Source organism: Manacus candei, unplaced genomic scaffold (genome assembly GCF_025592945.1).
Source record: "Manacus candei isolate 608988 ecotype Guabito, Panama unplaced genomic scaffold, ASM2559294v1 h1tg000047l, whole genome shotgun sequence".
NCBI lineage: Eukaryota > Metazoa > Chordata > Aves > Passeriformes > Pipridae > Manacus > Manacus candei.
In genome coordinates this window covers 5,596,878-5,624,365 of record NW_026138095.1, presented here as the reverse complement: position 1 = coordinate 5,624,365, position 27,488 = coordinate 5,596,878, and the positions used below count along the sequence as shown (strand labels likewise).

The window sequence follows — 27,488 nt, the reverse complement described above, 5'->3', positions numbered from 1 at the left end:
TTTTAACTTCCAGTGATTTCTCAAGCCCACATTTGGTGAGTTCTACTGTAGAAACATAGATTTAATAATTAAAAGATATAGCTTCATTATGTTATGCTGTTTTTTTATGCATTAAGCTATTTCCTGTTTCAACTGTTTGGCAAAAATCAGGGTTTTTTACTCCCTAGCAGTATTTATACTACTTAACATATCTACCAATTTCTCAGCTAGAACAAAGGTTGTTTGCTAACCCCTTCAAATAGTTTCCTTTGATTGCCAAAAGCCACTTCATTGAATGCAACAAGATTCTATGTTAAAGTACAATAAGCAAAATGTGGTTAATAAAAGATTAGGCCAGTGAGGTGTGTTGCATCCTCAACTTCAAAAGGTAGTGAAGAAACTCAAAGCCATACAAAAGAGCCTCCAAAAGTTCTGAATTAAAACTTACTTGCAAACAGCAACAGGCCAGAAAAAAAATTCCCTCTGTAGAGTCAGAGCAGAAATTGAGAAAGGAAAACCTTGTTAAAGTAAAAATATCACCAGATTCTTTGCAGAAAAATGATGAAATATTCTGTAGGTAGGTAGGGCTCCTTGAGAAAACATAATTTGGGCAACCATGGCATAAAAGGTCTAATCATTTTAATGTGTTACTTACTTTTAGGGATGCAGCATAAATATCAGTGTCTGATTCTGGTTCTTCACCTAAATGGAGGGACTTGGACTTTAAAATCAAATCCTGCAAGAGTCAAAGCCATAAGGCTTGTAATACATGTTTATGTTGTGAAAGCTGCAAAACTAATTAAGCTTGATTTTTTAGAGAAAAAATGATATTAAGTATATTTAATGCAATTTCACTGTGCTTCTAAGATGATCGGTTGAATTAGTAGGATAAAAATTATGACTTTTGAAGCAAATAATGTTGCAGATGCTAAATAACTGGTTTAATTGTGAAGTCAGCAAGGGTTTCCATAAATTCCAATCTATTATGAAAAAATGTATTTCCAGTAACTGCTTTACCCTTTCACCTCATCAAATTCACTGAAAATTTGTCCAGCTGCCTTTCATTTACAATGCATTTACTCTGAGGTGTCAAACACAGTCTGAATTGCTTTATATTCAAGAAATAAGAGGGAAATTAATTTCATTAAACTGCAGGCATCTAAAAGCTGAGTTTTCCTTACCAAGAAAAGCAGGCATTTCCTCAGGCTGTTCACAGATGCCTGTGTTAAAGCAGAGTTAAGCAGTTAATGTTTCTGGAGAGAAGTCAGGATTAAAGACAGTCGAGGCCGTGCTGGCTGACAGAGCTTTCTGGAGGTTTCCAGTCCAGCCTCCTGCTCCAAGCAGTCAGTCCTGCCTAAAGAAATCCAGGGCTTCAGCCAGCCCAGTCTCTCATGGATTTGGGGCTAAAAAGGAAAAAGAGGGTGTACCTTGCACATAGTCCACGTTCAGACAAGTCTCACTGAGTTCATTTTGACAAAAGGGAGTTCTTACCTTTTTCCCCTGCCTTTTGCAGGCACTTGTGAGAGTGCCCCACAGATGCACACACAGCTGAGATGTTAAACTTTCAGTTGTGGTAAATGAATGAATGAATGAATTAATTAATGTGGTTAACAAAAGCAGACACAAGACCTTTGCTTAGTCAATGACTCATCTGTGTCCTGAAGCCACCAAAAAGCAGAACCAGTGCAATTCCATTTTATCCAGCTAACTGGGGTTGCAATGTGCCCACGAGACTCAATCTAAACGTTACAACCAAGTGCCAGCTTTCTGTCAAAACTGATGTACTGGACATGGACAAGTTTCTCCTGCACTTTTAAATCCACGAGCAGAAAATGCTGAAAAGTTAACCAATGAGTGCTCAGCTAATTTATACTCGTTGGCTACACAGAACCTCCTCTCCTTTCCTCCAAGCAATACTGGTAGTGTCATATTTGTTACTGTATCTTGCCAGCGAAATGAATTAAATTTATGACTTAACCAAGCATGAAATTATGTTTTCAATAATAATTCAATAAAAGCTGCATAAGCTGGGAACAATTACATATCTCATTGAAGAATCCTGTATCACCAAAGATGTCCATTTCAGTCATTAAATAAAGTGTGATTGCCCATCTATAGTGCACCAAGACAGAAAGCTGATAGCCCAGTTAGCTTCAATGAGCCAACAGAGGATGCAGGTCGTAAAGCTTATTGATTGGGCTCAAAATACCATAAAAAGCCAATGAAATGTAACTTTCATTTTGCAAAAAATTGCAAAATATATCTCTTTAATGCTTTGTGGCCTCTTGCTACCATGGCAGATCTTGAGATGAGAACTATCCTTCTCATTCTGGAATTGCTGCTCCAGTTTCCTTCTTGTTTGCAGCCAGTTTCTGTCTGCTCTAATTGGGTGCTGGCTCTTGTGCTCTTTACAGTAGTATCATTCTTTTTCACAGCATTTGATGTGCAGAGCTCCTTTCTCTCTCTGTCTTCTCCTGCTATTAAAAAAATGTTTGCAGTCAGACTAACAGTAATGTTTATAAAGTTTGTTGTAATAATTTGACGTACTCCATATTTCACCTAGCACAGCTGGTTTATTCTCCCATTACACACACCAGATGCTGTAATATTGTTCCTAATTTCTGTGTGCAGTGTTCAGTTAAAGGCTGCTGCTCATTTCAGCAGCACAGCTCCCTCTCTCCAGCCATCACCTCCATGCTGCTCACAGGGAAAGCACAGTCCCCGACCTCCTAAAGATAACAGATGGTATCTGGCAGAGGCAGGAAGAAAACTCTAAGTGCTGGCTTTTTGCTCCTCCCTGTAGTTCTTCTTTTTAGGAATCTCTTCAGTACACAGTTCACATCCCTTTCCTCATGATTAGTTATGCAGGGCACAACTGGGCACTAAAATGGTACAACATTACCAGACAAAGGATTTCAGATGTTGAAATGATGTGTGGTTTTACAGCTCAAGGGCTTTCAGGAAAAGACAAGTCTAAGTGGAGGAAAGGATATGAGCAAATTCCATTGGCCAAAATAATACATAATCCTTTAAATGAGATAATCAGATAGCCCAGAACTATCTGAGAAAAGATACTGGATTGAGAATACCTAATCATTAGCAGCATTATCAGAGATTTGGGAATGAAACAGGTTTTTACCCAAAGAATGATGGACATGCAAGAGAAATACTTCCTGACTTGTGATTATTTCTGGGTTCTTATCCAGTCCCTTGTGGAAGTTTTCATTAGCACAAATGGACAAACATTTTGGAGTTTGTGGTGAAGAAGAATATTCAGAGCTGTGTTTCTGATTTTATATTTTTTGCTTCTTTTGTAGGGGATGAGGGGCAATCATCAGTGGTCCAGGCAGCCACACAGACAACATGACAGTCATTGGGAATGAAGGACTGGTCCTTTCATGAGGATATTACGCCTTCACTTGCAGAGGTGAGCATTCATCAGGAAAATGGCTTCAGATTTCCTCCTGCTAAATAGCTTCTCCTCTTTCCTTGCAGTGTTTTGGGAGAGGAGGAACAGGAGGTCATAAAGCAGCTGGACACATATAAGCATCTTGGTGATATTTGCAGTGATATTCTAAGGGGAACTGAGCAAACCTTCATCTTCAAACAGCATTTAAAGAACATGACATTTGGAAAAATACCAGTCCATTCAAATATCCTGCTGTTTGGGCAGAGGTTTCCCCCAAACCATTGACACAAGTGCAGATGCCCATCATGGCTGGCTGGGCTCCAGGCCAGCTGTGCAGTGCCAACTCAGATATCCTGTTCTCACAATTTAACTCTGCTTGTTCTCTGAGCTTTGGTACTTTTGAGCAGATTCTCTCCTGCCCCTCTGGCCTGTGAGCCTTAACACAGAGTTGGGAGAGGATTTGAGCTGTGCCCTTGCTCAGTCCTTACAGGTGTCCTGGCACTGCAGTTTGCAGTGGTTCTCAGGAGGCTTTGTGATGCTTTACCTCCCTGACTGACATTTATCACAACTGTAAGGAAACAACAGATCATGTGCTTCCTGCAAATGCTGCAGGATCTTCCAAAGGAAGTTTTTCTAGAAGGAAAACTCCTTGGGTGAGACACTCCTTGGGTACATTGTTAAGATTTTTATCCAGGCAATGTTATATTCTCATTAGTTTATTAACTTATGATGACGAGTCCTCAGTGCTGTATTCCCTGAAAAATATTGAAAATTATGCATTTCTGCTGGAGAAAACAGCAGCCAAACTCTGATGTGATGATGTCAACAGAGGAAATCTGTAGGATATGCAATTCCTTTCCTTAATGTGCATTTACCTGTGAAATTCCCTGCTTGTCATTTAAATCCTTGCCTTTGATAGCTCCTGCCTTTATAGACCCACACTGCTTTTAGTAAGTGCCTCTGACAAAAGATGCTGCATTATAATAGTAACAAACTGCTTTGGGAACAGTTTCCTACTTGCCCCACACTAACTCCAGTATCTCCTGGCCACTTTCATTCTAGTTTTGACACAGAAGAAATCATTGTCAAAAAGTATTTTGTGAAAATTGGGTAGAAGCAAAGACCAAACCAACCTTGTACTGAGGACCAGGCAGGTAAAACTCAGGTACTACAGATTGCTGTTTTAGCAGCAGTCAACTGGGCAGTCAGCAGGTGCATTTGCTGACACAAAGAACTTGGAAATAGCCACAGCATTTTCTGTTTTTGTCTTTTAATGGAGGGGATCTGTGCGGTAGTGAAGTGATAATGGGAGACAGAGGCTGTAAAGGAGCTAAAATGAGATTCTGTAGAAAACCAGGCTGCATTATTTCTTCTGTCTATGGAACACTTTGTGTTAACAGAAGACTCGTCACAAAGAGGCCTCTCAAAAAAAAAAAAATCAAACAAGATACAAAAATCATTTAGGACCATTATGTGGCTACTTCAAGGACTTGGGACATTTGGGTTGTAAGGAATGGGTCAGTAGATGGCACAAAACTTTGCATGATAATAGAGGACTATTCCACATAAAACTGGCATGCATCCCTGTGCTTCCAAAGAATATTCTGCTGTAAATATATCTCTATAAAAGGAGTGTGGTGTAAGCACTATAAAAAGCCTGGATGCAACATCCATCTGGTCACGGGCAGAACAGTGGCTCACTCACATTGGGAAGATTTCAAACAGACAAGATAAAGTGCCAAAGTTTCAAGCCTAAAGTTGAGATTTAGAGGCATGGATTTTCCTGCTCAGATGAATCTGAGCATCTCTCCAACATCTCTGCTTCTGCCCATGCCAAATCCATCTTTGTAGGGAGGTTCTGAGCACGGAGCATTCACTGTGTCCCCGGGCAACATCAAGCCAGGAGACCTGTTTAACAGTGTTTCTGTGCTTCTAATTGTACATAGCCCCATATGTGTCAAACAGGGATTTACATCCCAATCCATCTTCAGGCTATGGAAACCACGGCAGCCTGGCCCTTTTAGTAACAGATCACAAAAAAGATCACAAATGTGTATTTGCATCAAAAGCCTACGTCACTCAAAAGCAGCTATCAAAGTCCATCACATAAATAATTTGCTTTACAAAACCAAACACACAAATACATTTATTTGTAAGGGCTGTGATGACATCAAAAGTACATTTGTATGATTCAAAATAATTCGCATTTTAACCTTTTTTTTCTTCTTTTTTTCCCCCCCAAAGGCTTCTTTGCTCAGCACATTTGAACACTATTTTGGGTAGAGGTCTTAAATAGCCCTACACAAAATAGGAGTAGATGAAATAACTTAGTTAAGGCTAAATACTTAATTAAGGCAAAAAGGTATCTTCAAAGGAGCTTTCAAGTGCCACCTCAGCACAGCTGTGCTGCCACTGGCATAGCCCTGGAAGGTGCTGTGATTTAAAGTCATGCCTGTGATGAATTCCTTTGCACTCTTTGTGTGGCAGGGAAGGAGCACTGCAGAATGTGAGTGTATGGATTTAATACTATCAGCAGCAAATGATGATGTTGATATGCTGCCTCCAGCTGCTGGCTGGGGTACAGAAGAAAGGATACAGGAGTAAAGGGCAAACCCACTCCTTTTTACCTTTTAAACATTCCTTTACAAACACCCACGGAAAGCAAAGAGACACAATTTGTACTTATTAGCACTTGCCCACTCTTCTCCTTCCCCTTCCTCCTCATCCATTTGCCCAGAAGAGTCTTTTTTGAGTCCTGATCTTTAGGCAACAGCTATAATGTGTATCCCAAATATATGTGTGGCAACAGGCCATATTACTGTGTTCTGTGCAACATCCTCTTCTCTGAACAGCTTCCCTGGGACAGGTGGCACTGAATTGTTAATAAGAGGGCAGTATGCACTCTTCTTCTATGCAAGTTTACAGGAGAAAATGTTTATTTTAATCATCTTCTTCACATTTTGTATTTAAAATAACCTCCCCAGTGATTTCTGGTAGGGAAGTTTAACTTTATTCTCTCTTTTCAGCTTAAAGACTAAAATTTCCATTATCAGACCTAACTTGATAATTTGGGTCTGTTTGTTGCTCAGGGACAGAAGCAATAACTTGATAAAAAGGCTGGAGGTAAAACTGCTCAGTTATAATGGATTCAGTTCAAAGTTACATAACACAAACAAGAGTTCCTGATTCAAACACTTACCTAAGTGACACAAGGATACCACACATCTAACAGGACTACCATGAGCTCTCATTCCCTGTGGCTTTCTGAACAGGAACAACACATCCCAAATAAAACAGGGTACATGCCAAAGGATAATTTTATCTTCCCAATTTTCTTGCCAGGTCTATAACACCCTGTGGCATACAATGTTCCTTACATTAAGAACAGTTTCTTACCCCCAGTTTATGCACATTTTCCTTCTCTGCTCCAGAATCATCTGCTGATGGTTTCCCTCAGCCTGTTGGATGACACTCAGCTTAACTGCCCCCACTGCTCTACCATCCAGATCCCAGTTAGATGAGGAGCTGCTGATCCACAGATTTGTTTTTGATTATTAGATACAGTTCATTGACGACTGTTTTTCAGTTTTTTCCCTTAAGCTCCTTTCCAGAATCTAATCCTAAAATACGTCGTTTAATTCTTCTATCTATAAGCAAACTGTGCCTGCTTCAATTTTCAACCATCGGGGATTAACAGCACTGAGAGCAGAAACAATGAACTCACACTTCTCCCTAACACCAAGTTCTACTCAGAATTCTGAACAGCACATTTGAGTGCCAGGGCAATTTGTATCTCACCCTGGCAGCAGTTCCATTTATGTCACAGCAGAATTGACAAGTGCCTATTATACAGTACCAGCTCCAGCTGCCAGGCAGGCAGAAACCCCCACCAAATATCTGGTGATTGCTTGATTTAGCCAGTATGGATGAAAGGGAGAGTTACTAAAAAAAAAAAAAAAAAAAAAGAAAACCTTTTCCCCAGCTTCCTTAATTTGTCAAGAACTGAGTCCCTGACAGCTCACCCTTCAGAGCTGCCAACAGCAATCCCTGTGCCTGCTGCCTGCAGAACTGTTGGGAAAGCTGGATCAGCACCTTGCTGCCACAAACAGACCTTCAGCCAAAGTGATCTCCTGCCTACATGGGCAGCAGACACCCAACACACATTATAAAGTCTCTCTCCACACACACAAGTGCCCTAATCCACACTGTTACAGAATTCCAGAGCAATTTCAAACACCGGTGATGGCAGCCACTACAGCTATGGAGCTATTTAAAGTTCTGGATGTCACCTTCCTAAAGGACTGAGGACTGAACAGAACTGAACCAACATTTGCTTTCTGAAAAGGAAAAGAAGTCTCCAATATGTGTAAGTTGCAGCCTTTTGCCACTGAACTGCAAACCCAGACTTGTAAAATGTTGGGGCCGGGATTTACCAGTAGGAGAGGATGTGGATCCTCATTATTTCTGGTTGGTATGGCAAGTGTTTTGCCACCAGATGAACTGGTGGCAGCTGAACAACCACCTTATGCTTGCCTGCACCTTCCCCAGATATCTTGATTTTGATTATATGATCCAGCTTCTGTGTACAAAATTACATGGAACATCCCCATTTATTACAGTGGGCTCTCAGTTAACAACATTTCTTTGATACTGTGCCAAAAATACCCACTTTCAATAAAATATTACTGTATCTTACTAAGTTTCAATATGTTATACATTTAATAATGTTTGTAACAACAACAACAGAAAAGCTAAGAATGAATCATCCTTCTGAGACCAGGGAATGTGCTTTAACAGTGCGAAAATCCAAAATTATATTTAATTTAAAGCACATGGTGTGAGGAGACTCGCACACCTTTGCTATAACAGCAGGATCAGTGTGAGGGGAAAAAATCTTCAGTCTTTTCATATCAGTGAGTACAGCCCCAAGTACAGAATCACGTGGAAACACAAGTAGCCTTCTACTTCTGCAAGGCTTGAAATAAATGCCTAGGTTTATAAATAGACCCAAGTGCAGGATGAAATAAATCCAAATAAAAGCAATGCACAATGTCTATTAGAAGATAAAAACAGGGCACTAAGAACAATATTAACTCAGCTGTTTAGTAGTTGGAGGCCAGCTGCTGCTCCAGTCTTCTTTGCTTTTTTTGAAGTCTCATCATTAGGAACTGAAAACTGGAAAGCAACTTATTGAAATAAACATGAGGAGGGACAAAGAATGGACAAGACCTTTGGCTGGTATCAGTTATCACAGCTTCAATAATCCCTCAGAGTCTTTACCCTTCTTTCTAATGGATTGACTGCCCAGTGTCCATAACAGCAGAGCCCTTGGTGGTTCAGGTGACATCCACTGAGTGCAATTCCAGGGTCAGCAAACCCACCTTTGCAAGGACACCATGGGCTGCTCTGAATTACTATAAAACTGTAGCTGAGAGATGGTCTAACATATAATTTGAAAGGTACTGCTGCCAAATTGAGAGCTCCAAAGCAGGGTACAGTGAGCCTGTGGAGTCAGCCCCCCCTGAATCACTTCTGGCCAAGCCCAGGATCTCCCAAGAAGCTTCCCATGACAGACAAGTAAGCTTGTTTTATGACACTAGACATGGCTAAATCTCAAGCAGAGTAGTTACACTGGAGCAAAAAACTCTTTATGCTATGAAGAAGCTGTAGAAGTACATTCTTGTGCCCATTCAGGGCTCCTTCATGATTTCAGTGTTGCTCTGTTATCAAAGACAACCAGGAATTAAGAGCACATTGAGATGCACATCTGAGTCCTCACATGTTCCAAACTGATTCAGTCTCAAGGGCAACTGAAGTGATAGGGAAAAAGAAGTCCCAACAGAGAGTAAATCTAGACCCTGAACATATGTTTGTTTTTCCCTATATCTGGTCTACTAACAGCAAAGTTTGCAAGTACTACTGAAATAGTCCTTAACATTGTTTTCCTGTTCTGAAGTCAATGATGAGGGTGAATAAACAAGTTAGCTTACCTGCTGCTTTCATTTCATGTTCACTTACTAACACATCTGAGAACATGAAATACTGTAGAAGCATTAGAAACAATTACTTAAGCAGCAATGCATTTCATTTTTTATTCAATAAAGTTTTTGATGTTTGCATCAGACTTTTGACTTTCTAAAGCCACTCTAAATCAAAAATCATATTATTAAGCCCTCTAAAAATTTATCACAAGTCAGTTTACAGATGACATTGATGTCTTATTGCTATCCATTCCTCCTGGACCATTTCTAACAATTCATTTTTTATATTCCTGCAGTGCTGAAATATGGTTCACACCAGTATCTGTCCTTTTAGTAATCACCAAAGCAAAGCTTGGCAGTTGTCATATATTGCACTCTTGAGAAAAATGCTAGTAATACTCTGAATTGATTGAACAGCATGGAATCAGAGCTAGCTGGCAGAGAAACCATTTAACTGATTTCAATTCATAAATCTCTTTTCCCCTATCCTGTTTTAGTTTAGAAGCTGCTAAATGTTGCCGTTATCTTGTGATGCACAGAACGAACCAATTATTTATAAAGATATTAATTTAAATAATACGTGATTGCATTCATTTATGTTCCATGTGAGCAGGCAGATGTATGGATCTTGCTGAGTAGCTTCCATTTATGCACACTGAGCTCTAGAATGTCTGTAACAGTCCTTGGCCAGCAGACATCGATTTATTTATTTCCCCAGAGGTCAACATCAGGTATAATGTCCTTCCTTGTCTTAAAAATAAAGTGATTTTTAAACAGAGTTTTACCTGCTCTAGGCCACAATTTAAGTCCTTGAGTGTGACCTAAAATGATTAGTAAGACACAGCGTCCCTGATGTGACAAGGTTTAATTAATTGGCAGGGATGCACTCAGTGTCTAAAGCAAAAGCTGTTGCTTAACAGGTTTTTAGGAGAAAGAAAAAATTATGGCCAGGAACTGTAGTGTAGTTTTAAACAATCATGGAAATAGGCCTTTGAAATTAAGTCCAGAGAAAACCAGGAGATCAAAGGCAGATGGGCTACAGTAAGACAGGGGACAAATTCTGGGGGAGCAAAGGCAGAGCTCTCGCACTGGTGAACAGAGGAAGGAATTCCAGCAGAGGATTCGCTCAGTGGGAAGGGAGGGGGTTTGTTCATCCACCACAATCATCCATGACAGGCTGGAAATCCCTGGAGACTGAAAGCCACAGTGCTTTCTGCCTAAATGTCACCAGACCACACTGGAAGTTATTCTGTTGTGCTGTCGCTGATTGCTTTGGTGCTCGTGTGAATCCAAAGCAAAAAGGCAGAGGAAGTCAAACGATGTGATTGTTTGTGACAGAGTGAAGGAGTGTGATTTGCAAATTAATAAGGGTTTGCATTGTTTATTAAAAAAGGGCTGTTTATCTGAAAGGGTCTGCATGCTAAATTCACTAAAATGGATAATCAGGAGACAAAGCTGGGCCTGAGAGAGAACTGAAACCTGGGGAGTTCCCTCAAAAGCAGCATTTCTTCTGGGGAATTTATCTGCATGTAAACTCATTAAGTATCTTGTGCTGAGATTCTGGATCTTGAAATCCAATTATCTCTATCAATGATGCTCAGCCTTCAGGACCTGAAGAGCCACTTTCTCAGGAAATGGAGAATCACACACACAGAAAATAACACAGCACAATTCAGAATAACATCTGATGGTGCTTGAATTGCAAATCGTGTGACCTGATACCGCCCTGCAGTTGTTGGGCAGCATGTAAAGCAATATATTATTGCTCACTGAATCTTTACTGCTAAAAATTGGATCAAAGTGGTATAAATATTTGGCAAATTGCATTGCCATCTCTTTTGCTCCTGAATAGAATGGGGAAAATTTTCTTCTAAGCCTCAGACCAGAAGTAACTGTTAAGACACCTGATGTGTAACAGGCCACAGAGTGTGCTTTTCTCCCCTTGTAGGCTGTGGGGCAGGAAAACAGTGATGTTGTTCTTCATATTCTCCTGTCAGATCCTTCCTTTTCTTTAGGAAAAAGAAAATCATTACTATATTTCCAAGTGGTCTAAAAAATTGTAGGAAAGTCTCAATTTGGTTTACTAAAAGGCTTCCATTACTAACACTGAAACAAAATAAACTGTCCAAAGGAACAGGCTAGAAAGGTATGTGCTTAGGGTAGAAACTTTAGGTAGAAATTCTACAATGGAATGGCTTGGAGCAGTTTTGGCCTGCCAAGGTGGAAAGTGAGAATTAGACATGTAACTGGTTTACAGAACTTAAGCAATGCTCTTCACTGCCCAAAAACAAAGCCCAAGGGAAATGAGTGGTAGGGAATGAAAGAGGAATTATTAAGTCTGTGATCATATCACTCAGGTATTATTTGAATTTCTCCAGACTGGTCTTGGATTCTGTTCCTGTGGGTGAACCACTCCTGTTCCTTCTTAAGTTAATTGCAAAAGTGAAGAACACAAAGTAGAAATGTTGTTTTCAAAAGTAAGTAAATATTTTTCAAACTCAGAAAAAGCTGATTTCTAATTTCATTTTAAAAAAATCTGTTAAAAATTTGAAGTTACTCTTCCAAGAAAACTGCACTGAACATTTCCTTCCATCTAGTGCTCTCTTACAGCTTGACTCTCCTCCCAGCACCCTTTCCAAAAGAGGTTTATAATTTTGACTGTGTGCATCTAGCTGTCTCTCTTGTTCACTCTGCATGTAAGCTAGCTTATTATAACTCCGATTTGAAACCACATCAAATCCCTTTTTTATTTATTCACCATTTTTCTTAGGATCAGTTCCATAAAATCCTTTCATGTTCAGCATAATCACAGTTAAGTCTTGTCTAAGAAATTCCTTGGCTGCTGTAGCAATTGGTTCAGAGCGCTGAAAACTGAAATGCTTCAGCCCATCTGAAACACACCTCTATTTTTAACATACAAAAAACATTCCCCAAGAAGTGAACACAAATATAATACCTGCCAAAGCAAACCCTCACTGAAGCCTCACAGAATTTTTAGCAAGGCATCAATATTGCAATCTTTTTCTCAAAGGAAAATTTTGATTCAAATGTTTTAGAAACCTCTCTGAAAAAAACCACAACCAGCACAAATCCTGTTCTTGTGACATGGTTGAAGGCCATCACTGCAGGATAATATTTGTGAGCATGGTAAGAACACTTCATTAATGATGTAGCATCTCCCAGCTTGTCAGTGCCTCTGAAATTTTATCAATAATCAGGCATTTGCTTCACTCTGAGCTGGTACAAAAACCCAGTTGAATTCTTAGGATTGCTAAGGACATTGAATATTCTGAACCTCCTGGGCTCGACTCACTGACAATTTCCACCTTCTTGAGTTTCTCATTTTGTCATTCTGTAACTTATAAATAATGGGAAATATTTAACCCTTTACACAAACAGCAATGTCAATAAAACTCATCTTTTTTTTTTTGGTATCAAAATGAAAAACCTCAACACTTTTCTGTTTAAAAACCAAAAGGTATATATTACCCTGGAATCTAGGCCATAGTTGGAAGCATTACTGTCCTTCAGTAATAACAACAGCACCTTTTTATCATTTCTGTGATGAAGCTTTACATCAATTCTGATGTATTTGCACATGTACCACCAGAACCTCCATGTGATGTACAGAGCAAATTCCTAAAATCTCTGCTGTTTCCAGCAGATATCTCATTTGTCATGACAACAAGCGAAGGAAGATAAATCATTTTCAAATAACCTTTTGTTAGAGTCTCTGCTTGCTCTGATATTGTAAGTTACAGAGCCTTTTCATCTGCATTGTTCTGTGCTACAGATTGAATAAGAGACAACTGCCTGCACGGAATAAGCAATAAAAACTTTAAAATACCCTTTTAAGCACCCCCACACAAGGGAAGCAAGGCAAAAGCATTAGAAACTAATGAGTGTTTCCAAGACTGCTGACAGGTTCGAGGTGTTTTATTTATAAAACAATTTCAGAATTGAAGTATCAACCCTTCAGTTGGACAAATAGAATTGATAATTTAGTTATTTGAGGAGTGTCCTTAAAACGCACTACATTGTTATTCTGCCTCAAAGCTGACAGATGAAAGTAAATGCTTTAGAAATATAAAATATAGCAAATGTTTTTCAAGTCTACTAACTTCCTTTATTTTGTGTACCAGAACATGAACACCTACCTTTCTTCCCCCTGTGTTCAGGCGAAGTGGAGTTAAGAAGGGATCGAAAATCATATGGCTGGTTTCAATATTGACAGGTGACTGTCTTTTCCCAACAGAGCAAAGATTCCAAGCTGAGTTCACCAAACCCCAAAAGGAGGGCACTGCAAAACAGAAGAAGAGTGCAAGTTGAAGGAAAGTTTGGAAAGACTGGAGCAACACATGCAGGGCAGATGGGCAGGTAATCAAACTGTCAGATTGTCTGCACACAGAGGTTTAACTGAAAACAGGCGAACCCATCTAGCACTTGAAATTCAGAACTTCACACACAAAGGCTAAAACATGTTTCATATAGTTTTGTATTAAGAAAGAAGGCTGGGCTGGTTTTTTTTTCCTCTTTTGAAGTAATCCCAGGTTCAATAACAAATAGCTCCTTTGCTATTATAGAATATTTACTGAGCAATAGGAATGTGACTCACTAGTCCTTATGCTAACTTTGCATATATTCAATGTGTCCTTGGACTGAAACTGTCCCATTCTACTCAGCTTTTTTAAAAGCCTTCATATTTGGGAAAAATCATTACAAATCACAGAAATGTTGTAACTGAAACTCACACATGGTGATCCCAGAGAACAGAACTGCTCTCCAGACACATTTCACCAATTTCTGTTCACCCAAACCCTTCTTTAGACAAAGTTTTGATCTAAAGAAAATCTTGCTGGAAAGGTAGTGAGGAAGAATAATTCTTTCCATGGATGTGCAATGGCTTGGAACATGGAGGGGCCCTGACTGTGGATAAACTGAGTTACTTTCTGCACCCCTAATTGGAAAAAAAAGTGGTGTAGCTACATATTAATTCTTGTCAGGTAACTGCAGGCTGAAGGTCACACTGCATCTAATCTGCCAGTTATAGACAAGATCAACCTGAACTTCTCTTTGGGTGCTGAAAAAATTTCTGACTAAATGAGTGAAGAGCAACTACAAGACACACAAAGGACACATCTAGATTGTCTGAACACTTTGCCCCTGTCTAAGGCACATGAGGCAACTTTTGACTTTATCAGAACTGTTCTGTAATTTTGTGTAGCAGGTGAAAATTTCACAGGTGCAAATGTTTTCACAGCCTTCAAGCCTCAAAGTATTCTTCTAATGCACCAGCTGGGTGTGGCAGAGCCTAAAAACCCAGACTGGGGGACTGCTGGGGCCCTGGGGCAGGAGCACAGGTGCTTCTCCCGGTGGGTGGAGCTGCAAACAACCCATCAGTGGGTTATAAAAAGCTTTTTGGTTCCTGTATTCGGGGCTTTGCAGTGTGAATAAGTGCTCCTGCTTGCAGTTTTTGGGTACTCCAGTGGGAGCTACCTGGAGTTGTGGCTGGATTTGGCCCTCACATTTTTGTAGACTTTAACCATTGGGAGGATATTCCTTGGAGAGGAGGAAGGTGGAAAACGGGTGATCTGGGTGAGTGTTTTCCTAACGTGTTTTATAGATTTCAGTTCTTTTTGCCCTCTAAGTTGGAGTGCATGTAGGTGTGAAACTTTGGGTTGTGTAACTTTTCTACAAAACTAGATAAACTTTCTGGGGGATTCTTTGGCTGTTGCTTGCACAGCAGAACTTCAGGGTGAGTGTCTGTGCAGGGGTGATGGAAAGTGTTTTGCAGCTGTTGAGTATTTGCTTACTCCAGTAGTTCATGTGCTATTGTCCACAGATGTTACTTTTATTACAGAATACCTGAAAACTCAATTTTCAGCTGAAACTTTTCCTTTCTTTGTGCCAGTCTGTCTGTGCAGCCACAGGTGCTCCACATGCAGGTGAACTCTATTAGTCAACACTGAAATGGTGCAGCCAGCAAAGTTTAAAGCTTCCTTGCATACAAATTTAAAGTGACTGTGTGCTGTTAAAACCTTAAATTCACTGGTGACATATCTTTTCTTAACAGCTGAAACAGACACTGAATTCAGGAACTCCTCTTAGTATGAACTGCATGAAATCTCCAAGGAGGGATGGATACTGTAATGCTTTACAGCCCTGGGAGAGCAGTGATCAGGGAATAGCACCCAAAAATGCCCAGAATTGCAGATGCCCACATCAAATAATGTCAGTAATCTTTTATTTGAATAATGAACCCAGTGTGTAGCCACCCCAAAGAAGGTCAGGTGGAAGGCCTCTAAAAATAAGTGAAGCTTTCTGTGACCAGAAAAATGAATTGGCAGCATGGTCTTAAAATTTCTCTGACTCCTCTGTTTGCCCTCCCAGTCAATTCCCACTTCCACTGCTGATTTGCAAGACTAGGGAAGTTCACAGAGTATACCAAATGATAGGGCTAATGCTTTGAGATGAATAAAATACGTGTAGTGCAATTAAAACTAAATCAGCACGCACTTAATTATTTGTGGTTTGTTGGGTTTGTTTTTTTTTTTTTTTTTTTTTAAAGAGAAATACCATAGGGGCTCACTTCTGCTTTTGTCAGAGAGAAAATCCCTCTTTATACAGAGACCTAAAATAAAAGTTTAGGTTAATTGAGATAGCCTGGTTTCCCTTGATAAATTCCCCTGTGGTATTATCTGTGTTGTTATTTAAAAAAAATGAATTAATGATGAAACTGTAGGGCTGTAGGATCAAGAGGGAAAACATTAAAAGGGAAATCTGTTGCTTCAATGGTTTAAGGTATTACTAAAAGAAAACCCCATTCTGGTCAGAAACACTGTTGGTATTGGTAAGAAACAAGTTTTTAGCAAGCTTTTAAAAAATAAATAAACAAACTAGACATGGTAAGTGCAATAAAATGGCAAACCAAACAGGCCAGTCCATTACCTTCAAGCTGATAGTAGTTAAACAATTTATGATGTAACTGGCATTGACCCAGAAAAGCCTCGCTGGAAAATACCTGCTACGAGGGGGTGTTTTATAATGTTATTTCTGGTTTTGACAGGGAACTTTGCCCTCCGTGCTGTGCCTGTCACACCAGCCTGTCCCCAGGAGGAGTTCCAGAGTCGGGGTGTTGTGCTGCAAAGGGCAGACAGGTAAGTCTGTGCTGCAGTCTTTGATTCCTTCCACATGCCTTGGACACTTGTGCTTCCCAACCTCTCCAATAGGTGCCTGTCGCTGGTTTTCCTTTGTGAGTACAGAAAGTGCAGCAATGGTGAACTTACCCCAGTGATCAGAATGACTTTGCTGGTGCTTCAACCCAAGGTTAATTAAGGATGACTGGCCTAAGATTGCACACCTGAGTTAACTAGTGGATGGGGATATTAAGCAATATTAATGTCTGATTACATTTAATTAAAGTAATTAGTGCTGCTGCTTAGATGCTCAAAGTAATCTAAAAGTATTAAAAACTGCAATAGAAAAAGCTAAGGAGGTTCGTGTAGGAAACCAAGGTTTAAATTAAACTCAAGTACTGAATTAACTGTTTAGTCTAAAGAAATCAGTGCATGAATCTAGAAAACATATAAAAATATTAATTTTTTTTTACACCACAAGATTCTACTAGGGATTAAGTCATTAATGAAACAGCATCTCCTTCCCCACAATTCTGTTGTATTTCCATAAAAAATCTAGTCGTGTATGGAATATGCTGCTTCTCTGTGTGGACCTCTGAAGCATTTCAGACACCAGCCTGGCTCCTGTGCTGTACAGGAGCTACTTTGACATGCTGGTTTGCATGCAGCCCACATACCAGCTCAAAATCTCATTTAACAAGGTGCTCCAGCTCCTGGTTATTGTACCAAAAGTCTATATATAGCGATCGTGTCGTCTCTGCCTCCCTCTATAAATCTCCCTAAACTTTCAGCACTTGAGAGCTGAGCCTTTGCAAACATATTACACAGACATAAGGTGATAAGGTTTTGTCTGATCAATGCCTTCCACCTTCTCACGGCAGAAAAGGAAATTCAAAGTTTATTTCCTCTGTGTGTTGGTGCACTGTGGACATCAGACTTTTGTGCATGTTATATGGTGAGAGGCATTACTTATATTTTATAGCAATGCAGAAATCTCTGACATCTTTATTCAGTCTGTATCTTATTGCAGCTGCTCTCTTTTCAATTTACTGGGAACAATTTATATTGAGATATATGGAGATGCTCTAGTATCAGCATGACACAACAGAATGAGGGATTCTGATGGCTTTTACCAAACCTATGCATAACAACAGTGAAATAATAGCAGCTAGGACAATAAAGCAAGGATTGAATGCTGTTCTCCTGGTGATGAGCACCAAGGATTTGCCTAAATAAATATGAGCCTCCCCTCTCCAGGGGAAAGCAATGAGTGCCCCATAAGGATGCCCTTCTGCAGGTACAGCAAACTCACAGATAAGCATAATGGTATTGCCTGCAGTGTGTGTTGATGGGAACAGGCTGCATCCGTGCTGGGAGAGGAGGCAGCAGTTCTCCCAGGATGGGAACATAGGTGTGTGCTGTGTATGGCATCTTAACTGCTTCATTTTGGGGGAAAAAATGATGCTGGACTCAAAGGTTGAGGCTGTGAAAGGGCTGTGGGCAGGCAACCAGTGTTAACTGATTCAGTCTGAGCAATGCAAAGTCTCTGGTTTAGGAGTAACTACAGAAGCAACACTTTTTTTTTTGTGTCAAAAAATGTGCAGATGGGGTGCTCAGTGACATGGTTTAGTGGTAGACCTGGAGTTTGGGTTGATGGTTGGACTCTGATCTTAGAATTCTTTTCTGACCTTAATAATTCTATGATTGTATCATGGGTATCATACTACACTGAATCTCTATAGGAATGAAAAGCCTTATGCAGTTAATTTTTGTGTAACCCAGTGAAGAACTAGATAAAAATGAAGTGGTTTTTTTTTTTAAAAAGAAAAGAACACCTGAATGGTAAAATGGATACTGCAATTGCCAGATTAGAAACTAAGTGTTAAGGTCTTCTGGGTTGGTTTGAGCCTTTGTTTAAATAGGGCCAAGAAGGCAGCAAGCTTCAACAGGGAAATAAAGGAGGTGGCCAGAAGTAAGGGAGCTTCCTTCAAAAAATGGTGTCTAAATAACAAAGATGGAAAAGATGATAGAATCTGTCAAGTTAATTATAGGACTGAAATAAGACCTGCCAAAAGATATCAAACAACAATTTTCTAAAGGCTGAAAAGCCACTAATAACTTTTTTAAGAGTGTGAGAATCAAGGAATCTTGACTGAGTCTGTAGGACCAGTTGTAAGAGGAGCACACGAAAGGCTGTGACAGCAAAGCTGTATCAATCCTTGCCCCTATTGCTTACAAGGTGCCAAGGGATATTCCCACACAGGAGCTTCTTTATGGGGATTGAATCTGAGAGACTGTCTCAAAATCAAGCATCAGAAAACTGACATTTAGTATAAATTGAGAAAATTAACATTCATTTGGGTTGGTCAGAACTCCAGGATGAAAACCACAGTGACTTCAATTACCAGTCCTCACTTAAAATCTGCATCAGTCTTGGAGAGACAAAAAATAGCAAATGTGATCCTCTTTTTATGGTGTTTATTTTTATAGATGCTTATTTTTTCCAAGGTATTTGCTACTGGTCACTGTCAATAACACGAGATGGAGTCTAGTCAAGATAGTAAAGTTATTTCTGTGTTGTGCTGCAGTAAGACTGCAACTTCCTCTTTGAAGTTTGCTCAACTTTCAAGAGCACAGATTTTTCTGAGTTGTTTTTTTTTTTTTCCCCAGTTACCCCAGAGTTTGAGTTTAAATGAAAGGCATCAACTTATTCATGCAGCAGATCTTTGTTTATGTTTTTAAGCTTTAGCATTGGCCTGGCAACGGCATAAAACACAATCAGATTGTGTTTGTGCAGTGCTTATTCCTGCCCTGTGTAATTACTGGTCCCTCAGATAAAATCTCAAGCTACTTTATTGAAGCTGGGAATTGAAACCACAGAGAGAATCAGCTATCTATGTACATCAATAAAGCAGTCCATTAATTATTTCCACCTACTCAGCTTGAAGAAAATTATCATCCTAATGCCTCTGGATAACCACATGACCTGCTCTGCTTCTACATAAAAGCCAAACGTAGTCATAAAGGCTTTGAGAGATAAATCAGGGACACCAAAGAAATGGCAGAGGATAGAATGGCATTCATCTCAGTAATTGGTCACAGAAACCTCCAGACTGCAGTAATATTAGACAGTATCACAATGGTTTCAAATTTGAGAACTGAAAGTATTCTGATTTCTTTTTGAGAAGCAAAGAGTTGATAGATGAAATATATCCTCAAGAGTAAGACAGCATTGCCATTATTCAAGAGATAGTAAAAAAATTTCCATCAGTAAATCTTGAAACATGTAAAACCAATAAAATTGTGAAGAACTCAAACAGCATCATACTACATACTGGTAATTCCATACTCCTAATTCCATACTGGTCTGTTCAAATGTCATCTTCCCTCTCTATGAAGGATTCTCAATGACAAGAAAAGTTTAACAACTCCACTGGTTAAATGAGAGAACAGAAAACTGGGAAGGGGAAATTAGGATTTAAGATTCTGGAAAGATATTTTCTTTTTAAAAGTGGTAGTTTTCTGCTATGCGTTTAATGGATGCATCCTGCAATGCCCTCTTCAATTTACCTTTTAAATTATAGCTGCTTATTTCTGCCTAATTAAACATTTTCTTAAATTGGGAGTATTACCTGGAAAAAAGTATTTAGCAATCACAATTAGTGACCTCTAGCCTTGCAAAGCTTTTACTTATTTTTATCTACACATTTGGGATACCAGTGTAGAACACAGTTCCACTTTGTTCATTACAGTGATTAAACCAGATTAATTCACTTCTATAAATTATGTTAATTTGGGGATAAAGAGTAGTTATACAGCAGTATGTAATTACACTGTTCTCTGCCACACTGTGGTGGGTTAACACACATATTAAAACTATACAATCAAATGCTACTTTAGTGCTTCTGAAAAATATAGGTCAGCTGCTTATAAAGGCACTTACAGATGCTTTTCCTATTGTCTTTTCTTTTTGCATTATTCATATGGCAGCAGGAATGTGCACCCATAGGCAGTGGTGTATCCAGGTCCAAAACTAAGCAACATCAAGTAACAATCTTCTAGGGCCATGGCTACTACTATTGTGAAAATATAATGTGCTTCTCTCTCATTCCAGTCAAAAGGATATTACAGTCTTGGGGAAAATGGTCTTTCCATGTAATGTGAGTGAAGTTCCTGCTCCTGAAAGGTTTAGCACAACCATGGCAGGAAGTGGAAATAAAAACAGATTAAAGGACAGTTTGGTTTAGAGGCTAAAAAGAAACTGGAATGTTTAGTGGAGTTGGCACAAATGGCTCATTAAAGTGTCAGTCTTGGGTAAAGTAAATCCTTGTTGGCAAAGAGCTGAAAATGAAAGAGGGGAGGGGAGGAATGAAACACCTTCTCCCTCTTTTCTCAGCACTAGACACAGAAGGGTACACATGGACTGGACCCCCTGCCACTGTGGGACATTGGGCTCCCTCATTCTGCTACCAGTGCCCAGGATGTGTTATGAGTAATGAGCTGCACCAATTACCTGCCACTCAGCTGGCACTTCCTAATCAAGTCTGGTCAGTCCCTCAGTCATCAATCACTGCCAGGGTTCAACAGATTCTCCTTGAAGAACACGTTGGCATCACAACTAAGCACATCTGCCTGACACTCATTGTAATTTGGGGGGTGGAAAAGAGGGAGAGTTCGGCCTGGATTTAAGTGTAGACTGAAAGGGGAAAAGATGAAATGCAAAAAAAGCTGTGATGGTCGTTCTGGACTTTAAACAGGGCTTTGGATTGAAATGCAGGAAGCCTGGATTTTGGGCTATCGTGCGATCTCTAATCTTTCCTCCTCGTGCTTCTTCATCTTTGGCCTGTCTGTTTGTACTGTGAAAATGGGCACTATGGCTGCTGCTGTTAAAATGAATGACTGTTCTGAGGGCAAGTGAGATGTAAGATTTTAAAGAAGGTCCAGAAGAAAGGTGAAGGAAGCTCTTCACCTAGATGAAATCGGAACAGAGGAGAAAGTTCTTCAGAGAAAAGTAATTTGGAACTTATTGTTTTAAGGAAAGGGGAAAGACTGCTTATCCAGCAGATACCTTGAGCTCTGTTCTGTAGATTCAGCTTTATTTTAATGTCTCTGGGATACTATCGATCCTTCTGCTGAAAAATATAAATGAAAGAAGGAACATAAAAAATAACAAAAGACAGCGTATTTATTCCATCAAAAGTGCTCTTTCTGGGTATCCCAGTGCTTCACAGCATCCTGTTACTAGAACAAACATAACTCTCAGGTAATGAGTTGGAATTTAACTATTTATTGCCAGATTCAGTGTATGTCTGCATCTGTTAGTGCTTCCTTTGTTAGGATGAATATAATGAGCATCCCACTCTGAAATTGCAGGGCATTAAGGGGTTCAGTTTGGAGGGATAGGTGTAAGGACCATCTAGCAGAGGTTAGCCAGTCCCACTCTCCAAAACATTTGTGTGTGATGGCAGCCTCTTGAGAATGACTTGTAGCTCTGCAGTATTTTGGTTTCCCACAAGACTCTTACAGGTAATGACAGCAGGGAATGCAGAAATGCCCTGGCTCTGCTGACTTGCAAAGACAAGTGAGGAGCAAGCACAGAGTTCACCAGTGAGGGCTGCAGTTTGTATCTGTAATGACAGTTCACGACAGGAACAGTGATGTTCTGTGCTCTGGTGTTTTCTAGAATAATTAGGTTTCTCTGACCCCATCTCACAGGGCTCTGGCTCTGCCTGGGGATGCTGTTTCCACAGTGAGATTACCAAAACTCTGTAACTTTTGATTATTTTGGGAAGGCCAGGAGTCCTGAGGACAGCTGACTTGAGGCACTTAGAGGCTGGGAAAAAATGTTGTCTGGGCAATACTGATCTCTTAGAACTTCCACATGGTGCTGCCAAGCCACAACTCTACACAGAGGCATTACTACAAAATATTCTGGAATGGCAAGAAACCTTGGCCTCTCCTCAGCTGCTACATCAAACTGTTCAGCTAATTGCTGTCCAGTGATTGATCTTTCACTGGTGATCTACTGGTTTTCCTCTGTGGTGAGGGCTCTGAAGGTCTGATATTTCTGTTAGGGAAGAATCTGGTCCCTGCCTCCCTGACATTGTACACATGGCATGTGGCACCCAACCTCTGCAGATGGGCTGCTGCTGAGCACACAAACCAACTTAATCCTTATCTAGAAAGACCTGCATCTTTAGGGACAATTTAGATCTCTTGTACCAAGTGATTTATCTGAAATACTCCTGGGGTGTTTCTGGTACCCTGCACATGCAACAGGCAGGAGCAGAAAGGGCTTTGTGGTCCCTCTGACTCAGGATAAACCTGGTTGGGTGGGATACCAATAACTAAGGATCTTCCCTAGAAGTCTCACTTGCTGTCTTCTCCCTTCCTCCTGAACAAGTGTTTGTATCTGATGGGTCTTTACAACACCTGACAAACACCTCACATGGGAATTCCTGTCTGGGATGTAAAGGGATAGCTGAGTGCCAGGGTATTTCTTGTTTCATGCCACATTATGTGGTGTCTGTATCCTGTGTGCACACACAGGACAAACACTCTGCATAGGAAATACATTCCTACCCAAAAAAATCCTGTATTGTTAATCAGCTGAATGTCAGGTGGTCACTGGTATGATGAGTTTAAGGCTTGTCATTATTGGCCAAATTTTCAGAAGGGCTGAAATGTATTCTCTGAAATCAGGTGAGGATAAGGGAAGATAGGAAAGGATGCACTTTGTCTGAAAAACTGGGACACTTACATAATCTGAAAAGTCTATCAGTGTGATGTCTAGTCCAGAAAAATCCTGTATAAACAACATAAATACTGAATAACTTCTTAAAGAGGAAAGAAACTGCACTGGTGCAAAGCTATCCGTAAATTCCCCACAAACCAGAGAACAAATGAAATTATTTATCTTCACCAAATGAATAAAATGAAACATAAAATATAACTGGGGAGGCACCTCATCTTATTCAAATACTCCCTCTTGAAGCTCCAAACCTGCTTCTGCTTGTTAGAGCTGTTGAGGTTGGTCTGTCCATGGTCCTCTTGGCTTTTGTAGCAAATGCAAGGTAAACACTACATGCTTACTCACAATTTTCATAGCTATTATTTAAACAAGTTTTCTGTATTTAACTGTATATGAGCTTGCTAGTGTTAGGAACTCCCCTACCATTGGACTGTCATATGTGTTGCTCAAATGTAATGCGAGTTTTTTATTGACAAGGTCATATTTTAAACCTCTTGATCCATTAATGCATTGAGTTTTGAATGGTGCTGTGAATTCTGAGCTTCCAAACAACCTTGCTGATCTTGCTGAGGCTGCTTTTGGACAGAGGTACAGCAAAGGAAACTGCTGAGTTCTGCTGTCAGTGGGGAAACATTTTGCAAATATATTGGTTTTTACAAGGCCGTGAAGGTTCTTAAATACTCACCTAAATGTGTATTTAATTATACTAGTAAGTGTTTTTTCATTTACCTCCAAGTTTTGCAGTCAGATGCAGAGGAATGTTCTGCAGCACTCCCAGCAGACAGTGACTGGGAAGGTTCTCAAGCTGGTTTTGTCTGTAAACAAACCAATCCCCTCCAATTCTTGAAAAATGAACACTCCAGATTGTTTGGGAGCAGAGAAAGGGAGGAGAGAGTGCTGGAAATGATGGGAGTGGATATGGCCAGGACCCTACAAAGCAGTGCAGGGAGGCAGTGGGAGGTGTGAGGCAGGTGTGCACACTGATCCACTGCCATTCCACACACTTTGGGAAAAATGAAGATAGCCTGGAAATTTGGGCAGCTACAGATTCAGACTGTAGAGCTGAAATTTATGTTGAACTTAACACAGAACACAGACTTTGATCTTTACTCTCATATTGTTTTGCTCTCTAAATTTTAAACCAACCCTGCAAAAAATAAGTAAAAGTGTATCTGTATCTACCTGATTTAGTTACATTACAGGGACTAGATCTTTAGTGCTAAGAAACTGTAGTATGGAGGACAAGGATGTGGATGATATTTTTTTTTTAATGCTTGAATTGTTTAAGGAAAGGCTTTCTCAAGTGCTACAATATCTTATTAAATCAGAAGTGCAGAGTTAAACCCTGTCAAAGTATTGCCATAATTATTGCGCCAAAAATTAGCCAGGAGAGGGCAGATCTGGTGCTCTTAAAGGGTCTGCATGCTGTGCTGGGAGTCTGACATGGGCAGGACCTGATTTAGTGCTTCCCCTGAGTCCAGTGCCTTCAGTCTCCTTGTCAATGGCTCTTTGGATGGATGGGGGAGAACAGGCCAGGGATGACAGAAAGGAGCCAGAGCAGGACAGTCAGGGGGGCTGTGCACTGAAGCAGGGCTGTGCATCACAGCAGCCTCCCAGCTGCTGGCAGGGGCCCAGTAGCTGCAGGACTGAGCATCAGGTCAGAGAGCAGCCCCCCAGGACAGGCTGCTCAGGGAGGATTATGTGACCACAGCTCAGGGAGGCTGCCAGGGTGAGCCAGAGTGCCAGGACAGTGTGGGCAGTCTAGTGATGGAGGCTCAGGGAGCTACCTCCTGTGAGCTGCAGGGTGACACTATCATCTCTGCTGTGACTCTGATATACTGCTACTGCTGCTCCTAATCTGATTGTGCCTGATCTCCCTGTTAACACACACGTGGACAGACACAAAGAGTGACTGCCCCCAAATTGCTTTGGAAGCCTCTGAGTGCTGGCAAACGCACAACTCAATCTAGGAACTGAATCACAAGATCAGATCTGCTCTGAATGCATCAGCAGGGATTGATGCAGGTTACAGGCAAGGAGTGGATGCTCCCTCTTGATGTAAGACAGGGTTTGGGAATGTGCATGACAATGGAAGTGCCTCAGTGCAGAAAGCCAGCAGGAGTGACTGAGTTGTGGATGTCAGATGTGTGCTCAAGGTTAGAGCAAACAGCCACTGCAAGCAGAACCCTCTATTATTTCCAACTAGCAGCCCCACAAACTATGACTGAAAAGCTGTTTAGCACAGCAGTGATCTCTGCAGAACCCCCTCCCCAGCTGTTTTCCCAGCCTGTGGGTGTGTGCCTGGCTCTGTGGCAATCACAGGGCACCACAAAAAACGCTGCTCATCTGACCAGTGCTGGCAGGTGGCACGAGGTTTGTAAGGCAGTCACCATGTGACACTTCCTTCCTGTGGCTTACAGTGACTTATTTCAGCTTGTGAAAGATGACAGTAGCCAGCCAGACACTATTTCTGTGAGAAATACAGCACTGCATGAGCATCTTCTGAGCTGCAACTGCTCCACCTTGAAGGGCATCACAGCAGCACCAACACTCTTCAGCAATGCAGTGGGGGCACTAGTCAGAGGTGCAATGCACAGGGTGCAGAATGCTAAAATCTTAGAGGCACAAAGACCATAGTCTACTTGCCAGTGTTGTCACAGAGGGAACAGAAGGCCCCCAGCTCCAGAACACAGCCTATTTCTCTCTGCCAGAGATTGTAACAGCTCAGAAGGAATGAGCATCAATTGCTTCCAAGGGAGATGTGTAAAAGATAATGTATGTTGCCTTTTTGGCAGCAGAGATTCACTGGAAGATAGTGCCTTGGAGGCTTTATTACTTGTGACCTTCACACAGAACCGAATACATCTTATTTTCTGAATAATTTCAGCCTGTGGATACAGCATTTGATGGTCTTTCTAGCAGTAGAAGATTAAAATCACACCTGCCCTGCAAAAAGAGGTTTAGGAAGAAAATTGTTAAATGGTTACATCCAGATTGATTAGAAAATTTATGACTATGCACATGGAAAAGACTGCAAAGATGACTAGAAGTACCTTCTTATGGACCCAAGCTCCTAAATCAACTCTGAAATTTATTATGAATATGATTATCAAATACACCAGTTAATAAAAAAAAGCTGCCCAGAGGCAAAATCTGTGGCTTCATAATCACTGAAAATAAAAGTTTCAGTTGACCTCTGTGTCACAGGCTAATACTTCTAGAAATCAAAATATGAGCAGAGTAATCCTGGAAATAGGACTAATCAAACTAGTTAACAGTAATTCCTTAGGCCTTGGAACTACCACCTCTTAACCATTCCCACGTAATTTTTTTTAAGAAAAAAATTATTCTGACTTTATTTCCTGCTTGGGTTTTTTTTTTTCCCCTCCAGTTTTAATTTGAATTAGTTGAATAAACCTACTGAAGTAGGTTTATTAAGTGCAGAGAAACTGCAGCAGCCAAAAGGTTGTGGTCCCACATACTGACCAGTCTCTTCCACCTGCCTGGCTTTAACACGAGCAAAAAACCAAGTGCTCCTTTTTAAACACAAATCTGAATACATTTAGTGTTGGGTGACATGATTTCAGTTTGTGCTCTCAGTGGAGAAGAGGACAGACTGTTGTTCATGGCCATAATGATTATTTTTCTATAAGAGTCTGTGTTTCAGGTATATGGCAATGTGCTTTAGTGTTATTTATACACTTCTAGTAGAATACCCAGAAGGCTTAGTAAGTACAGATTAGCTGTATTTAGTGTTCTTCTTTCTGTTTAAATTTCTAACACAAAGCTACCAAAGCCAAGTCAGTAATCAGGAAACCTATTAAAATTGCCATGTACAAATTCACTATAGATGTTTACTATCAAGAAATTTTTTCAGTATGACCTGAAAGGACCCAAAGGGAAGTAAACATCATTCCTGCAATCAAAATTGTATTTCTTTTTGGTTTATTTAGCCAAGTTTCTGCACTGTCCCAGGCAGGCAGGAAATGGAATGAATTTTTTTTTGAGACTTGTGGGACAAATAGAAATTTTCCTTATAAGAAAAGCTTTCCACGTTGATCTCTCACAACAATACATACAGTGACTTTTCAGCCTGAGCTGTAAGAAAGGTATTTTATGAAGTTCCTACCCTGTTTTCAAAGAGCTGTAGAAATTTTGTTGCACTGGAGCAGTGCACATGGAAATAAAACCCCTCTTGGCTTGCACTCAGAAGAGCAGCAGTGGTTTAGTAA

At 40.3% G+C, this 27,488-nt stretch overlaps 1 protein-coding gene and 1 long non-coding RNA gene across 2 annotated transcripts in view; one reads left to right on the top strand and one right to left on the bottom strand.

Moving 5' to 3' along the window:
- Window positions 1-27,488, bottom strand: part of CA10 (carbonic anhydrase 10) — a 185,834-nt gene that overhangs the window by 98,730 nt on the left and 59,616 nt on the right. Inside the window, exon 4 of the mRNA XM_051798013.1 lies at window positions 13,527-13,669. Coding sequence (XP_051653973.1) covers window positions 13,527-13,669 — 143 coding nt within the window. The remainder of the gene's footprint in view (window positions 1-13,526; window positions 13,670-27,488) is intronic.
- LOC127475833 (uncharacterized) overlaps window positions 13,634-27,488 on the top strand; it is a 95,257-nt gene continuing 81,402 nt past the window's right edge. Inside the window, exons 1-2 of the long non-coding RNA XR_007906348.1 lie at window positions 13,634-13,746; window positions 16,436-16,526. This is a non-coding gene — a long non-coding RNA (uncharacterized LOC127475833). The remainder of the gene's footprint in view (window positions 13,747-16,435; window positions 16,527-27,488) is intronic.